General features: G+C 40.0%; 1 protein-coding gene across 1 annotated transcript; it reads right to left on the bottom strand.

Annotated features, from left to right (window-relative positions):
• Positions 1–820: 820 nt before the first annotated feature.
• Positions 821–4,157, bottom strand: FAM110B (family with sequence similarity 110, member B). Its single transcript, XM_010179365.1, has one exon. It carries the CDS (start codon positions 4,044–4,046, stop codon positions 2,934–2,936), a length of 1,113 nt encoding a protein of 370 aa, XP_010177667.1. The 5' UTR covers positions 4,047–4,157; the 3' UTR covers positions 821–2,933.
• Between the last annotated feature and the right edge of the window lie 15,130 nt (positions 4,158–19,287).

The raw sequence follows: 19,287 nt of genomic DNA, 5'->3' as shown, positions 1-19,287 counted from the left end.
TCTGAAAACAAAAGCAGATCCGACACCACTGACGTGGTTTTTATGCAAACATACAGGTGATTGCAAGACTATAAATAAATAAATACTATCTGCGTAAACTGCAATAAAGTGACAACTGAAGGCAATTGTTGTCTGCGTGTTCAAAGCCTTGTGGACTTTTTGCAACAGCTGAGCTTTTCTCGTGATTTCTATTCCTGCAGCCTCACCAGAGCTGCAAGTTCAGTTGACTGTGAAGGTCTGGGTCCTGTAAAATCTTCATCATGTGCACACTCTGAAAAGCAGGGACAGCGGAGTCGGAGTCTGCGCTGTGTCAAAGGTGCTGCTTCAGATCTCGGGTAAGGAAATACTCTCTTACAGATAGCTCACAAGCCTAACCCCCTGTGGCACTAAAAGGAAATTAATTTGATTCCTCAAGAGCCTACAGCTTTGTAAGAAACCTTGGGAAACAAGTTCAGAATACTACCATATGTTGTAATCCATTTTCTAGTCATAAAGGCTTCTTTATTACTGGTTTTGGCTGACAACAGTTAAGATAGCATGTTTATCATCATTCTTAAAACACTTGAGAGAGAACAATGTGAGTGCATTTTTATTTCAGTTTTAACTTCTTTATTTCATTGCTGTACAGCTGCATTACACTTGGCTTTAATCCCTTAAGCATTATTTTCCTTGGCAAAATAATCACTGAACTGAGTAGAACTTACTATTGGAAAAATATGCTTGAAAAACCAGTGTGATGTCAATGCCAACTGAAACCCATGGAGCTTAAAATGTCACAAATGTGCCTGTAGCCGAAATACATAGCTCCTCATTTTTTTGACTGAGCTAGGAACGTTGCAAGTCTTAGGTTGTGAAGCCAACTGTAAAATCCATCGAACAGCCTCCTGAAACTGAATGTGTGCTTTTTTTTCCCCCATGAACAATTATTTGGAAAACAATTGTATAAAACTGGATGTAGGATAATTCCATAGGTAACTAATGACTGTGTGACTCTGCTTCTAGGCTCACCTGCATTAACTGTGGCTATTGGTAAGAAGTTGGGCTACAGGCTTCTTAGAGAAAAGATAGAACCCGACTTTGTAAAACATCTTTAATATTCAAATATATAAATAAGCACTACTGAAGAATAATTCAGAAGACTGGGGTGATTCATTATGAACAGAGGCTATAAACGGGAACAGTAACATTGCTAGGTAAGGAAGAAGCAAGCTATTTTAGGAGTCTTGAAAATCTCTTCTAGTTCTTCAGACAGATCATGCTGCTATAGTTACTTTATAAAAAATTATATTCTGAAAAGCACTTTAGTAAAAGAAACCTTTTACTGGAACTATTATTTAACCAAGACCTTCTACAGCACTAAAACACACTGCAATTGGGTTCCTGATATAGTTTAAGAATGGGAGAGGTAAAAAAAAAAAAAAAAGAACAAAAAACCTACCATACCTGCACCAGGAGCTATTTATTAGCATAACACTCTTCCTTTTAAAGATTTCGTAACAACTGAAGTATATACAAAGACTTACAGCATTTACACAATAAAAAAGGTTCCTATCAGCTGATGAAGTATAAGGTAGTGCTGCAATTTACTTTGAAGCACTTATACAATAGTAATGAAGCAGACCACTGTACTTCCAACTTCTCCGCTACCACACCACCACTGTCGGTTGAACTGACAGTTAAACCATCAGGAAGACAGAGATTGTCAAAAGACTTGTAACAGGTTGACCTGCAGCACTAACCATCATAAGGAGGAAAAAAACAAACCAAAACAAAAACCCCAAAAAGCTACATACTGTCGTGTTTCTACACTTCCCTAGAGCTGTAACAAACTTTCACAGCCTTAGATATAACATATGCAAGACAACATAATCACAATTTTTCAGATATAGTTCAGCTACTGAGTGTATTTACTTCTGAATAGGAGGCGTTATATTGATATGGCTGTGTGTTTCCGTTTCCGTTCTGTTTAACTGCTGAAACAGGTCTACAAAAAAAATTAAAAGACAGCATGGAGTTTGTAGACATGATGTGTTTGACTAATAAAGGCATTCAATATCAGCTATAGGATCTAATAATTCCTGTCAAAAGTTTAAGACCAGGAATCTTTGAGTAAAAACCAAACCCACAAAAAACTGCACCTAAGCCATTTTCATCTGTTGACTCCAACCTTCTTTAAGATTTTCCGACATGGATAATACAAAAAAAATCACTAAAATGCTTACACGAACCCAAATGCAAGGCTCATTTAGTTTATGAGAGGTGAAGAAGATTCACTAGACTACTTCTGCTGTAAAACTGAGGGAGCTTACCTAGAAAAAAGAAACCTTTACTGAACAGTCCCTTACTACAAGTAGGGATACATAGTTTAACAATGATATATAATTTAAGAACATAGCATTCTTTGCCTTTTAGAAACAGTTTTTACATGTGCCAATAATGCACTTTCTAGAAGAAATAAGGCTGCTTTGCCTATCGGCGTATGCCTAAACCTCTTATTTTGGCCAATTTTGCTTTTCTTCCCCCCAAAGGGATTCTGTTTCAACTCAGAAACCAGTAATGCCAGTTGACAATATCTGCATTAAGACAAAAAGTGACATATATAAAATCCACAAGGAACCACATAAATACCAAAGAAGCCATATAACCTTTCCATGTAAACACTTTGATTATACTGAAGCCCTAATAAGATTCTTGTCTTAAACTTTTGGCAGCTAATGTGTATGCTCAGCCAGGCTTTGTAGTTAGTTATTGTTCAAGTGGAAGCCAGGTCAGCTCACATGTTGACAGGCATGCAACTTGGAAACATTGCACAACAAGCAACACAAAGAGATTTGAGAAGTGTACAAGACTTCAAGTAGACTTCACAACCCTTCACAACTGAATATTCACAGACAAAGATACAGTCCTCGCTTTTTCTACGGTGGGTTTTTCTCTCACACATGGGACACTTTCTGTGACTCTCTAGCTTGCTTGATGCTATATAACCACTTGATGATTCTGGCATTCCTTTCAATGGCAGAAATGCCATATGGCACACGGTCATTGGCACTGTCATCATTTCTAAGGTCACTGTTGCTGTCCTGAGACTGTTCACAGTCTGAGCTAATCATGCTTGCACTGCGAAAGTTGAGGGATATAATATCAGAGTTAGCCCTTGCAAAGTTTTCCATCCCAAGGTTTTCAAGCTCTTCAGGATCCAGTCCGCAGTAGTTAAAGAATCGCTCAACGTCTGCGTCAACGCGAAAGTATCTGTCGCTTAAGTCTGATTTTGATCGCTGCAGGGAGGGTCTTCTACTAACTCCGCATCCAGACTCGACTGCCTCAATCTCTGGGGATTTCAGGGTGGCGATGGCAGCGATTTTGGGCTTTGGAGGCAGAGGTGGGGCTGAACTACTGCAAGGTATTGCTTTTAAGGGCTTTGCACTAGTTACTTTCCTAATGTCTGAGGAGCTGTGGGAGACATGCAAGAAAGTCTCTGCCGACTGATCTAAGAGCCTTCTGCTGACATTGGAGCTGCTCTCCTGTGGGCTGCTACGGCCCTGCGTGGGGTAAACCTTCAAAGATTCAGCAAACGAGTGTCGGTTCAGCTCCGTTGAATCGGCTCTGTGGGGTGGCCAGTTTCGGGGACCGTGCTTATGCCCTGAACCTGAGCTGGAGCCTTCGGAGCTGTTGATGATGTTCTTCAAAATCTCAAGTTTCAGGTTTTCTCTCTGGACACCGCTCTCTGTCTTTGCGTTGTTGCTGAAGACTTTCAAGGTGGGGCTCCCCAGCGCTCGCTTGGCCGCAGGACAGACTGGCGGCTTCGCCAGCACTGCTGGCTTCACAGGCTCCTGCTTGGCATTGATGACCTCCTGGCTCTTGACATATTTCGCCTTGTCGGCTTCTAGCCTCTCCACTGCGCTCAGTCTTTTTGGATTAGGCTCCGCTTGCCTGCGGAAGTAGTCGGGTCCTTTGTTCAGGATGCGGAGAGGAACGGCGGATGTGAAAGTCACGGCAGGGCTGACTGGCTTCACCATGCTACCTGTCGGTAGTGTTTCTGTAGGCATGTTTGGTGGTCTTTCCCCCGCAGCCGTTTTGGATTCTTCTCTGGGATCTCCTAAATGCACGGTGCAGAAACATGTACATTAAGCACAATGAATAGCTGATGAATCCTGGGATCTGAGCGTTAGCAGCAGCACCTCATCTCACAGCTCATTAAATAACACTGCGTTTCTCTTTTAAAGGCAGCCTTTGTAGGGCAAGGCCACCCGACACAAGTCCGTATTAGTCTGCTCTGCTGACTCCTTTCTTCTCGCTGAGAGATGCGTGAGTCTTGCTGTTCCCTTTGTGCTCCGCTACCGGCAGCAGCAATCTGAAAGGCAGAAGAACCAACCACACGTTAGCGAGAGTGCCTGACATCAGAGCGATAGCAACAGCCGCCTCCCGGCCCTCCTCTCCCACCACCGGACTGACGGGATGCAGGCACCGGGGAGGCGGCTCTCGGGGCGCCCGTGCCCCTCTTGTGCTCTGCACCCCTAAGCATCGTGCAAGAAATGTGGTGCTCATTGCTTACAGCCTAAGGTTGGATTTAACAAAATTGCACTGGGGAAAAAATAAATACATTAAATCCCACCACGATACAGCCATGCGTTTCTGGAGGGAGAAAGGGAAGTAAAATGTATCGATTCATAAGATTAGATCTATCTGTCTCCTAAAGATCAATGAAAGAGCACTTTCAAACTAATATCTTTGGCTCTGAATAGGTGATTTGTGTATATATTCTATCTCAAATGCCTAAACATTTTTCTCCTCATAGGCAACACACTCTGTAAAACTAAGAAATTAAGTGTATTTCCCTTTTGTGTTAAATGCTCCAGAAAGCAGTCTAGCCTAAAAAGCAGAGAGCAAATGGAGACGTAGCATTTTAAGTGCAATGCATATCTTTCATCATTAATCTAATACAAAAACAACAATTAAAAAGCAGGAGATCTTGCTAAAGCCACTGATTACAGTTCAAAGTCTGTTTGAACATTAGTCCCCAAAGCACTGGTGCTCCAGCAGTAAAATAAAGATTTCCAAGTTCTTGTGATCAACTTACAGACTTAATAGAAAAACAGCTAAAAAAAGCTTTGTTTTTTGATGAAAGATTTTGGAAGCACACAAAACATTCTGACTGGATCTGAAAGAAAAGAGCTTGTATCTACATTTGGATATAATCATTCAAGTCTTCTACCAAGCACGATGTGCAAATAAAGTTTACCTTCATCTAAATTATTTTAAGATCCTATCACTTAGGATTGTCACAACAGCCTCAAATCCAACACCATGGATGATATTACAAGTGCTGTAACATTTTTTCCCGCATGAGGCACTGAAGGGCACTTATCACAGAATCTACTTTTCAAGCAGTGATTTAGCTAATGGGTCTCATTTGTTTTATTACTGCCCCATTAATCTATGCTGCCGGTTTTAATATCCCATTTCTGTTATCGCTGCACTCTTCAGGGAGAGAAAGAAAAGCAGCTGCTACTTCTTCACTGATCCTAAGGAATGCAGAGCAGCATCCTTCCCAGAGATGACCTGCTTTTGTGTCTATTGGCTGTATGCGCTCATCTATCAATACCCAACTTACCAATACAGAGCATGCCATCAGTATATCGTTTGGGCCAAAAAATCCCACCAAAAAAAAGCTTGAATTCCAGCTAAAGATACATTAACAGTAAAAAGAAAACAACCCCAAGTACTGATTCCCAGAAATGCAAGATGTATACACTGAATATTCTCTCTTAATCATCCAAGGTCAAAGCAAGCAAGTAAAATATATAAATGCTATAATGAGATTATAGGGAAAAGCTGAGCTTTCTCCTGAAGGCTCACTGTCACAAGCATTCTTCAAATACAAACTAACATATTTAGGTGGGTGATAAACCAGGCACACATTCAGTGCAATTGAAAGGGTAGTGAAATGTTAATTAAGCTTCCCTTTCAATGTTGTTTTATAAATCCTAGCGCTAAGTCCTCAGCAGTTTGACTTCCTGAATTTTAACTAAGTCTTTCTGAAAGAGAAAAAGCTCGCTTTCCTCATTTAAATCAACATATTTATTGGTACTATTTTGAAATTAAGTATCAAATTTCCAAATGAGCTGAAGGCAATTCCAACACTCATCTGCACACACACATTTCTCTTCCATACACACAAATCAAATCTTTCCACGTTGCCAGCTCCCAGCTTGATGACTAGGTGCTTGTAAAAATACCTCACTGGTGTGCGTATTTGAGGCTTGTGTGCAGAAATCAAATCTATGCAAGAGCAGGGGTCTTGTCAGAAGGAAGAAAAAAACCCAAACAACCAAACTGCCAATTCTCTGTACTAAACGCTGTCACCCAGCTGAGTTAATGCCACTTGAATAAGACCATAAGCCTCCATTTCTTCCTTGGCCATTATCATCAGAGGCCACCACGGTCCTGCCCCAGAGGGCCGCTGCCAACTCCAATCTCCTCCCAGGGCACCACTATAGATTGGAGCTGTGGGAACCAAAGCATTGGACTCGCTGCTTTTGGAAACCTCTCCCCAGCACTTAACTTCCTTGCTCAAGACAGCCCCGGTCAATGCCAGCAAGCACTGCCTGGAGGCTAGGCGCCCAGGTTGGCTTCAACACCAAACTTAAAAGGAAAAAAAGAAGAAGGGGGAAAGAAAAACCCCCCTGTGCATGCGTGTTCATCAGAGAGAACAAAAGTGCTTGTTTGCAAGCACATGTGGGGCCAAGTGCCCTGAAGTCAATGGAAATATGCTGTGACTGGCAATGAGCTTCAGGCATGCCCAGAAAGAACAGCAAAGACTCAAGCCAGCACAGGGAGCTGGGGATTAACAGGTGGTTACATGGCCAGAAACGGAGGCTTTGTACACATGAGGCTGCTGGTACAGATTAAGGTACACACAGCTACAAAAAAAGGATCAATTATATTTTTTGCATGTTTGTTTAAATTGCTCCATTTCACTGAGGTGCTGCATTTAAATATCACAGGAAAGTTTATTCAGTACTCTCAAGGAGCTAAAGATTATTAACCAGATACTGTCAGAAAAGAAAGTGGGATGAAAGAGGGGTGGATAAATGTAAAGTGCTAATGAAACAACATCTCCTGCCTGTGCTGGTGATGGCTGCAGACTAATTCTGCTGCCAGCAGGGAAAGTGAGCGCAATCCCTACCAGCCTCTCTGCTGTCCATGGGCATCTGAAAAACAGCAGCGACACCGGAGGGCCTTGCTACTTATTAATTTCATTGGTGAGGAAAAAGGCAGAGCAGCAGCACTACAGTGTAGTCTCAGGAAGACAAAATTGTGCCACTTAGTTTCCAGTTGCGAAAATCATCATTGCAGCAACAGGGGTATAGAAATGGCTTTCTTCTGGCGTAAACTCCAAAGAAACTCACTGCTTTGGCATCTGAATTTCCTGCTGGGTACAGCTCTGGTACCAGTTTTGCACTGCAGAAATTCAGAGGCAAACAGGTTTTCCTCCCCCACCCCCAGCAAATGTGTGAAATATACTTAAGGACCTAAGAAATGTTCCTTTTACTCTGTTTACATTCAACTGTCTAATCTAAAAGTGTCATTCTTCCATGGGCTGAACTGTGTTTTTCAAGATTCACTCTGGATTCCCATTATTGCTTTTCCTTATAACAACTGCTAAACTTAAGAGATTATTATTACTAGGTGTTCCTGCTCTGGCAGGGGGAATGGACTAGATGATCTTTTGAGGTCCCTTCCAATCCCTAACGTTCTGTGATTCTGTGATTCAAAGAAAGACAGAGCTAAAACCTTATGCACACATTCAAACATAATTATTTTTAATACTGCACATCCATTAATACAACCTTTCTTGGAGTTTTTACTAACTGAGCACCTCTAACATCTGACAACTGTTGCAGAATCCAAAGCATACACAAGGGGTTAGAGGGGTTTTGGTTTTTTAAAGCTGTATTTTCAGCCACACACTTCGATTCAGGATTCCATTGCAGCAGAGAGATGCAAAACACTTATTCATTCTAGGCATTGTGCTCTAATCACTTTTAGGTCTCTAATATTTTTGTTAGATATTCACATTTAAATAACAGACACACTCTGCATGATTTAGGGGAACACAATACAGCCTAGAGCAGCAATAGCTACACAACTAAGTAACTGCAGACAAATCCTCTATAAAATATTCTTTCCTTGATTTAAAGCTATAACAGTAAGAGGAGATAAAATATGCAGAAACTTTGGAATTACAGTTCCATATATTCTAAATACACAGTTTTTTGAATCTTAAAAGAAATTTATGAACTGACTCCACTGGCAAGTATTTATTTCTAGCGCTATTATTAATACAATGTTGTTGTAGAATACTCAAGTTTATTTTTCCTCTCATACCTAAAGCTGCATCCTAAACACAGACTGAATGATGCTAACTGACAGCAAACAACGCGTTTCCCTCCCTGGTTCTGCCTTGCCCTGTAGCTCCTACACCTTGGCCAAGTGTCAGCCTGTCTTTGCCTGAAAGTATCCACAGAAGAGCACTACATATTTTAACAGCGTTCAAGTTGCAACAAAGCAGCAAAAACCAACAGTGAAAATGTGACCCAAGTGAAATTAGTGGAATTTCTGCTCTTGACTTCGGCAAGGACACAGCTTCACCAAACAAAGCGACAATCAAGCTCATGCTCTTAATTCATCCCTCTGGGACAGGGATTGTACAGGAGGGAGGATGAAGCACAGTGGATAAATATAACGAAGGCTGACAGCCTTTACTCTGCTTTCCTTGATATTTAAAAGCCCGTGTCAATTTTATTTTCCAGATGATAAAATATAACTACCATAACCTCAAGATGCACCATAAACATCACATAAATTGCAGCATAAGCAATCAACAAGTGATCTCAGTAGGTCTCAAAGAGATCACAAAGCAAAATCTGCATAGGAACAGGACACAGATGGAAAATGTTGGCCTCCGCTAACAATTAGGTGCACTTTAGAGCTGCAGGTCCCATTATGAAGATGCTGCTTTGCTAACAGTGTCTGAGGGCTTCACTGAGAATGACTTGCTCCAGGTCTATGCACTGAGTTACACTAATTTGTACATTCAAAACCAATACTAGTTCTTCTGTGGATAACTGTAACTGTAAACCTCACATATATACATTACTAAGTTTAAAAATACAGGTTAAGCCTAAACAAACTAGGCTTAAATTGACATGAGATAATCCACATCCAGAATATCAGCAATATTTCATTTTTGAAACTAATTTTAGATAAACATGTGTATGGCTGTAGACTTGGTCTCGCATAATACTAACTGTCAAGATAAAGCATGGGGAGATGGAATAATCTTTCATATCTACCGTGACTACCATGCTAATGGAAGTGCTGATTTTCAACTCTGGTCCCCTCTTAAAACAGAAAAGAGTGAACAGTGAGTGAAGAGCAATATCTGCTCAAGTAGATGTTATCTAAGTCATCAAAAGGCTATAAAAAATGTGGATTACAGTGACCTAAAACCAAGAATGGCAGAATCATGTGGACACGGGAAACTTCCACCAAGTGGGAAGGTAACAACTTTGGCAAAGGCAGCTACATTTAACTGTTGATGTATTACTTCCAACCAAAAAACCCAAACTACAGCTAGGATTAACTTTGTAATAGCTTGCGTAGATGAACGTTCAATGGACTGATATATTTACGCTAATTTTGCTGTGCTCTTACATCACACTCAAAGACTTTTAAGGTAAAACTCTCCATAAACAAAACACTGCCACCACTTAGCATTCTCTCTATTTCACCATGCAGTTGAAATGCTGAGGTTTAAAGCAGAATGGTGCCATAACCAGAAACGCTAACATTGTTATGGGGAAATCGCTTCTGGAAAATCCACGGAGGTACAAACGCCTAGAAAGCAGGAAAGCAACTTAGCAGCTATACTTACGTACCGCGGGTGTAACGCGTGCTTAGCACTCAGTGGGAGCTGAATAGAGATTCCTCTCTGAAAGAAAAATCTTCAGAAAATATTTTGCTGCTTTTTAGTTCTGAAATCCAGCACTGCTACGTGCCCTACCCAGCAGCAAGAACCCACTCTCAGTGATAACTGCTCCTGTGGGCAAATACTGCCCTATAGATGGCTCCTAAACATGAAAACTGGTTTCTTTCAAAGGGCGCAGACAGCTGCACATACGTACAAGAAAGATCAGAAATGAAATCTCCCTTTCGTCCAACTAGATAGTAGCGGGGGGAAAAAGTTGTCTTATTATTTAGAGCGATATAACACGCTGTGTGTGTAAAAGCTGTAATGGAAATAAATTCTGTTTTCTTTGGACCCCTGTCTTGTTTATACTATACTGCATTCTTCAGAATAATTTCAATTTCTCATTTAAACAAAAAAAAAAAATCAGGAAAGGGCCTAAAAAAAGTATAGTAAGGAATGTAACTTTTTATTGCATTTGCAGCCCTAGCTTTATGTGAATACTTCTATTTCAGCATGCATTTTATGAGAATGGCTCTCTAAACGCTTTACAAAGCTTTAGGAAACACCTTTACCGCTCATTCATCAGTCAGTGTCAACGGTCCCGAGTCCAAACCACTTTTGTACTTTTAATTCTGCATCTCTCCATAACCATCACGTTTAAATTTATAGCCTCCTCCCTACAAGAAGATCACAATTCCCAGTATATCTTGGGATCTCCTGGGCCTACACAATTTCCCCAGGATCCTCTCTGCACTTTTAGAAATCAACACAACTCCCTTCTTCAATACAGGTTACTTGGCTCTGGTGCTCTGTCACATTTCAGAGGTTCATCAGACCTCAAAACAGGTCCCTGCTGCACCAGGTCCCAGCTCTTTGGTCTCCCTTCTCTGGGAAAAGGGGGATTCTTACTTCTCTGCTCCTTCACCACCTCCTCTTCAAACCATTTCCCCATTGCGCCATTCCATTTTTGCAAGATGCAGTAACTCCTGCTCTGCTCTGATTGAAGGTGCAGTGCTACCTGGGCTACGCTTTTCTTTTCTTCTCCTCTACTGATAGGAAAAGCTGGCACCTCATCCCCTTGCTGCTGGCAGCTGTCCTTCACAACCACCCTTGGATTCCGCATCTTTGAAAATAACTTTATCTTTCCTACTGGTAACATTTTCAATATGTAAAGAAAAAAAAATAATTTGGCAGCTTTATGTGTCATAGTTGTGCGCTGGGAGAAAACAGAGGGAGGGAGAACAACAAAACGGTTTTAATTACAAAGCTCAGCAAACATATTTTAAATGGAAAACTATTCATTTTAGTTCACATCTCAAATCTGTCGTAACTTTTAACAAGTCCACTTGAAGAGTGAGCCGTATTTTAAACTACCCAAATCTTTGCAGTAATCTGTTCAGTAGAAATCATACGCATTAGTGAAGAAGGAAATAAAATTCTTCTGTCTGCTAAATGGAGAGATACAGCTGCAAAGCACCCTCCTTCCAGTATTACCACATGGATTCGCCACCTCACTAGCAGGATTTAGATGCCATACATCAGTCACCTGTGTGGTCCTGGCCACAGCTAAGTCTGATGCCCTGCCCTGCAGAGAACAGAAGCAGAAGTGTAATCAGTAATTAGGCAGCTGGGGAACAGCTCAGTAACTTCTGCAGCACCCCTCACCAAAAGTCCGACTGTCATTAACTCAGCTGTGGAATACACATTTTGATAGTATTTTCAAAATGCCAATTCTGGGGCATTTGACACAATGAGATAAATTAAACACAGTCCTAAATCCTTTAACTGCCTGAAAACTTGCATGTATGTTAAAGCAGCCTACTGCAGCGCACTTGTCATCACCAGTGCAACTATGAGATCAGACTTAACATACACTACGGAGTGAACTCTAAAACATAAATCACCTTGGCTTAGAAGAGTAACTGCTGCATGTAAACTCAGAAATACTAAGAAATCAAGCCAGATTTAAACTGATAAAGTTAAAAGTATAGATTTTCAGAACGAAAGGTTATATTAAAGGTACAGCGTATCTACCAACATGAGTCCTCAAGTCTGACTACAAGAACCACGACCAGGTGACTTCAGTAGTTTCACCTCATCTGGAAGGAAGATGAGCATGGCTCACGGCTAATTCCCAAACTGTAGAGGAACCAGGGATTTCCTTGCCCATCCTCCACATCACCTTATCCAGCAGGTACCTGCTGGCCCTAAAAATGCAGTCAGGGGGTGATTAGGATGACAAAGAAAACACCTTTTCCTCTGCTTGACTTGGAGTGCAGACTGGATGCAGCCCTATGGGGTAGATGCTCAAAGTACTATGCTACTCTATATGTAGAGACAGATCCCTCTCCAACCCTTTTTTTCAATGGTTTCCACTTATTAAAAAATAAATATTTGCAAGGTTTCTTTAAATTAGAGTACAAAAGCCCACATAGGGTACTTGGCCAGGAAATCAGGTTACTAACCCTGCTCCAGCACAGTTAAGTAATTTCTAGCAAGTAGGATATTTCAGCTGGAATGGGAAGACCCACTCAATATTTTACCAACTGGGTTCTTCCTCAGGAGGTGGGAAACTTGCCCCAGCTTGAGGACTGGAGATTTGATCCAGTCTCCCATGTCTCAGAAGAGTGCAGCAATCTCTGATCTTATGGACATAAATGGATACCTGCTGCTGCTGCCAGCTTGGGTTTGTGGGAAAGGAAAGAATTTACCAGACAAGGAGACCAAAAGCCCTGAAATCTCAAGTTTCCGTGTTTAGACTCTTATTTATTGAGTAAAGTTTTCTGCAACTGTTTACAATGAGAAATATATTAAAGGAACATAGTATCATAGCTATAAACAGATTTTATTTAAGAAATAACAATAAACCCACAAGAAAAAATAGCTACAGTCAGACATTCCCTTGCAGTTACTAACCCTGCAAAACTCCACAAATGTTCAAATACACAAAGACCCAAAGTAAACAAATATAGCCCAGAAAAGAGAAACAATCACAACAGTTTAGGTTGTGAAAAAACAGAAACCATAAAGAGCTATTATAAATGGAAAAAATATATCCTACTTAAAATTTCCTTTCCTTCAGTCAGAGATTTAATTAGTAGAGGAAACTTTTTAAAATATATTTTCAAAGCTCCAAAACAAAGCTTAATAGCATCTTTCTGAAGTTTCTTACCTGTTATGAAAATAGATTTGAAAGAAACAGTGCACAAGTATATGTAATATTTCTTATAATAACAAATTTTTACAAGCAAGAAACCAGAAAGTCACAGAGATTATATATATTTAAACCTTTTCTCTCTTCTTTTAGCAGCTTACTCCTATCTTGTTATATGGAAATTTTTTTTTAATAAACTCTATACATGAACACAACTATTTAATCTTTAGCAATAAATATTAAAATACAGCCAATGAACATTTTTTACAGATATTAAGAACCTACAAGAACACCTTTAACAGGCAGTACAGTGGACACAAAAAACAAGTATGCTAAAACCAGTACCATTAGAAAAATGATAGTGTTCAGCCAGTGGAGTACAATAGAGTGGCCTAATTCTGACAACTGAGCACTTTGAGCACTCTTCTGATTAGCTCTGGGGTCTTGTTTGTCAGAACTCTCTGAAACAGCCTTTTCTGTAACATGAGATAATACTGCAGTAAGGTCAGCGTGGCTATTTAGAAGTAACTTCTACACCATAATTTTCCCAAGTTAACCATTTCTAAGCATTGAAACTTTACATACATGAAATATTGCTCATTTATTTTTTCTTAAATAAATGCAAGATAAAACTTTTGACTATGTAAAAACAAATCAGGTATTAAAAAAAAATAAAATTATAAAAACCCAACAAAAACAAACCACATATGACTTATAGCAGTGTTCCAGGGCACTGCAACCTTCAGAGCAACTCCATGAATGGTATCTTCTATCTTTGACTGGCACAGCTATGTTTTTCTCTAGATAAGAGGACACTTTCCCATACCACAGGATAGCGCATTCCCTTTTCTCCAGCCTCAAGTCTAAAGATACATGGTCTCAGAAGTCAAGAAAGAAAATGAAAGGATTACATAGCACTATTTCTTGAAGACATGCCTGTATATTTAAGACTTCTTCAAGCAGATGGTTAAAAATACCAATTTTGGCACTGGAATTCAATGCAATTTAGGTCTTCAGTGTAATTATGATTATGTAATCAACAATACAGCTGTATAACCCAAGAAAAGTACTACACTGTATGTGCATGGCTTGATTATATGTTTGTGTGTGTAACCCCTTAGACTACAGTCAATGCATTTACTAGAGTTGTTGAGGTGTTAGCTGTTAGAATACATTGAGTGTATTTTCTTCTTAATTGCTGTACTGGAAATATGTGCCCACGAGTCCACATGTTAAAACTACAGACCTTCACAAACTGTTCACAACCAGTTTAACTGACGATTAATATCCAGTTAGCTACCCACTAATAAGCATCCAAATTTTTGTTTAATATCCAAGTTTGATTGTCAAAGTATGTTGTCATATAACTGACATTTAATATAATGACTCTTCACTAAAACGATGTTCTTAGAAAGATGCTTTTAAAAAGTAGATTGTCCAGACTGTGCACTGAATGGTTTTCGCATATCTGAGGGCCCTGATGAAGTTATAATGATGATGGAAATTCTTCACGGCCACAGCTTTTAAGAAGCCATAAAAACCTCATCATCTTAAAGAAAACAAAAGCTGTACCAAGTCACGACCAGTGCATGTAATCAAGTGGAGAGGGAGGCAGCGCAGGGAGGGTTGAGGCATCCCAGCTCCAAGAGAAAAAAAAACAAACGACCAAAACCAAAACCAAACACAACCTGGAATTGGGAGTGTAAAGACAGACACAAGAAGAACAAGAAATGGCAAGACACAGAGAAGTAGAGGAGAAATGCAATTACCTGGAAAAGAGCAGAGGGGAAAAGGTGTTGGGAATAGAGAAAGGGGTGCCGAAAAGTGGGTTGGGAAGCAGAAACAGGTTACAAGGACAGAGAGGGATTAGAGGAAAAATGAAGGAAACTTCAAGTGTTCTTCCTCATCACCTCCTTTGCAGCTCCTATGTCCTGCAGAAGGAACAGAGATGGCGTAAGGGTGCAGTGGAGAAGGGTATTGCTCTGCAAAGCTCCTCCTGAAGCAAAGCTCCCTCCAACCTAGGCCACTTTTGGATTGCAGCTGAGAGATACGTCCTCTCCTCTCTCCTGCAGCCTCCCTGCCCAAGGTAGATGGTTCACTGAGCCCAGGAGGCTGGTGGCGAGGGAGCTGGCACTGGGGTGGTTGGCAGAAGGAGATGACGGAAGGACACCAGCCTTGGAGCCCTGCACATTTCCATCAGGAAAGCAAACAGTGGAGGAAAACCAGTCAACCAGAAACATCTGCCAGTCAACTGAACAAGTGCTGAGGTTTGCTGCAGCCTCCTCATGAAACCCCTCTCTTCCTTTTGGCATCGCTTTTGCTCGTTTTCATGTGCTGTTTGCATGCTGAGACACGCAATAGGCTTGCCCTCGGGGAGTCCTGAATTAGGGATGCTCTTGACCCTGTCTTCACAAGTGCCTTAAACTTTTGTTTAGAAGGAGTGTTTAAATTATTTCTCTATTCTCATCTCCCCTTATAGCATCAGACTACCTTATCTGTTGCTATATATCTGTTCTCTCAGATTTGTGACACACAGCCACATTAATAGGTACTCCCTCTCCTGTAAACAAAGCAAAATCTCCAAACAAGGAATGAAATGCATGATTTGAGTATGATGGCCCAAAGGAACAAAGGAAATTTCTTTCAAACTCAGAAATCAGATACAAGTATCCCAAGCTTCTAGCTACTGCTTTACCCCAGTAAATTGTTACTTCTTTAGAGATGATTATCAGCAAACTTTTTAAGTAGATGGATCTAGAGAAACTGAACTTGAACATCACAGGGCCAAGTCACCTAAGCCAGACGAACCATGAGATGCAGCAACCAAGTTGCTAAGCCTCAAGTGAGGACAGGTGGTATCTGTTTTTTTACTTGCCCATGCCTGCTGCGTAAAGGTAACCTCTGTTGGCCAGCTGCCCTGCCAGCACACTGTCCCTGTCACCGCTGGGGAGCAGAGTCTCTCACTCACTGATCTGGGCTGGTTTCAAGACATTCTCCAAAAGCTAATAACGAGGGAAGGCTGGCTGTGCCACCACAGCCAAGACCAAAATGCTGCTTTCGTCATAAATCACGGATCCAATCTTTTCTGTTTGTAAAATGAGCAATGTATCTCCCACAAAACTACGGACCTCCTGGAGCATCTGTACAAACATCCAACACTGAATTCCCTTTTTAAGACAGCAGAAATAAATCCCATATGGCATGACCTCAGGAAAGTAAAAAAATGAAATGTGACTGTGAAATTAGTGTAAGTTAACTTGTGACCACAAAACCTAACAGAGATCACTTACATGGCCTTGAATGTTCCTGGTGTCAGTCCTTGCCACAGCCAAGACAGTTTAGCTGCCTTTAATGTCATACTAAAATGTATCTGGAATTTCAAATTCTGAGTTGCCTCAGCTGACAAAATTGGCTTCTGAGATGATTTCTACATCCTGGGAACAGATTCTTACCCTTAAATTTAGCCATTTATATTCTCAGACTTCACATTTTTGCCTTGAAAAAACCAGCAGCAATAATTGTTAATTTAAGACGCCACACAATGCAAATTTACATTCTGGAGCCAAATATGGTGACTGGAAACAGATGAACATGAAACACCGTCTACTGAGCAGAATTAAAACTAAATATTATTAGCAAAGTGTGCTGCTGATTTGATACATGACACATCAGACATCGATCATTGATTTTTTTTCTTTGCTACAGTGAAATACCCAAAGTGCCTTAACAGTCTTTCAAGAATTGTACAGCCATTGGTATACACATACAACTCCTGTGCCCTCCTGCCCTCTTGGGTTTCCTTGTATTCACTAAGGAAGAAGCTACTCAATATATGAAATTATTTCCATTATTCCTGACTGAATTTCCCCATTTTGTTTAGGACCTTTAATGATGAATGAAAGATTTTTAGGATTCTGACACATACATCGCTGTGTGATTGAGGCCAGCAAAAGCAAGTCTCAATCTTTCTTGAACAGTACTGAAATATATGTTTGAAACTAATGAATCTGCCAACCTAATTGACTAGTAAAGGAAGAGAAATTCATTATCAGAATGAACATACCTCCCAGACCAGCAGAAGTAAAGTCTCTCTAGAATTGCTCTCCTTTATCAAACTCGGGGAAAAAAGTGTGCATTAAAATTAAAAAGTCAAAAAAGTTACCTCTAAAAGTGCAATGTCTTATCCACGCTCTGAATGGGGAAATGTAGTGCTCCAGGGGATTCTGGAAAAAAGCAGAAAACAAAATATGATAAAAGGCATTAAAAAAAAACCCCAAAACAACAGAGCAGTAATACAGCAGGTGCACACACGTCAGTGCTGCTGTGATGTTGGAAGTTGTGGAAACTGGACGTCACAACTGGTCCACACCATGAGAAGGGAGGGAAAGAAGCGCAAGGCAGCCACAAGGGCAACCAGGACTATTTCACATGAAAGACGAGATAAGTGATGAAATCAACATCGCTGCGCACTGGAAAAGCTATGAGCTGTGTAATAATAACTAATTAAAAAGCCATTTGGGAAGCCCCTGAACACAAGCTGACATATGCCACAGTATCCAAGGTGTGAGACGAGATGCAGCCATGCTGTGGATCAACGTATAAATGCAGAGCCAAATTTCAAAGTGAAATTTTTAATTAACTGACAAAGGAGAACACAAAATTGTGCATTTTAAATTATTGTTATAGATAAGTAATCCCTTTTGTTTTGGTGTTTCCTATTTCCAGATGAAGAAGAGAGAAAATAGTGTAAAAAAAAAAGTCCCACTCTATTTCTATGAGACAGCTTTAGCAGAGTGTGGAATCAGTGTCAGCTGCTTTGCAAGTAACCAACATGCAAACATTGGTGTTACTTCAGGGCAACTGCTAGTTGATTTTGACATGAAAATACGGAATTTATAGCAATGATCTGTTTTTAAATTACCTCCCATCTTCAGAGTTAAGGTCAAAGAACAAGAGGTTTATGTGCTTAAAAAATCCCCCACTCCTCCCTTCTGGGAACTAGAGAGCTAACAGGATATTTTCCAAACTAACAACAACCGAGACAAAAAAAACTATTACTAAACTTTTGTACCTCTATTAGGAATTAGTTACTTACTTTTCAACACCTATATAAAGTGATTATTCATGGAAGAACTATAAAGTTCAACCGGTGGCAGAAAATTACTAAAAAATTATGAATTTTGCCTTTTTTTTTAATTAGCCTCTTTCTCTTTCCTAAAGCTCTTAATTTAGATAATGCTTTTTAAAACTATGACAGTAGTGTATATACAAAACACTACTCCTGTCTAGCCAATCAATACATCTTCCATTTCATATGCAATATCTTCTCCTTTTCCTCTCCAAAATTACTAGGTACTTCTTTGGGCATTTAAATCAGTTATTAAAAACCATACAGAAAAAATTCAAAGCTTTCTATTTTGTGTCACCTGCTAAAATTATTTGTAAATATCTTCACAATACAGTGAGGTGACAGAAAAGCATGTAATTAATATATTCCTGTAATTAAATATTTGTATACACAATAACTAAGAGAAAAAAAAACAAACAGTGTATTCATTTGGGAGGAGAATGGCTCTGCTGCAGGATGCAGCCTTCCTCTGAACATTTTAATATGAAAGGAGGGTACTGATACAGGAAGAAAAAAAAGCGGTTTTCCTCACTCTGTGATGGGGCTGGTGACATCCAGCCAAAGGGTAGAAAAGCCAAGCTAAGAAACAGTCTCCAGGACAATGTTTTTTTAGGATAGCTCCAAAACACAGACACTATGTAAGAACATGTACCAAAAGGTTTCCTTCTTCCCATATCAACATTTATACACTTTTTTTATTGATACAAGTACATAGACATAAAAATTCACAAATATATGGTTTACTCCAATACTAGTATTCAAATGGACTTGAAAACTATTCATGAGATAGTAGCTATACACAAAAATAAAGCCCTTCCAAATTTTGGCAAGACTAGAAAAGTTTCTATCATTTCCTCAAAATATGTAACGCTTATTTTAGATCACTATTTCAAACAGCAACAGGGATCAACACATTTATGATGTGACTGTCGGCGTGAACTATATAGTGGAATATGTTCTTATTTAGTGAACAGCAGTGTATACTATTTAAAAAATGTGTAGCCTATTGCATCTTCTAAGTGCTAGAAAGAG

This window comes from Mesitornis unicolor, unplaced genomic scaffold (assembly GCF_000695765.1).
Source record: "Mesitornis unicolor isolate BGI_N332 unplaced genomic scaffold, ASM69576v1 scaffold53322, whole genome shotgun sequence".
NCBI lineage: Eukaryota > Metazoa > Chordata > Aves > Mesitornithiformes > Mesitornithidae > Mesitornis > Mesitornis unicolor.
This window is presented reverse-complemented; position numbering and strand designations above follow the sequence as displayed.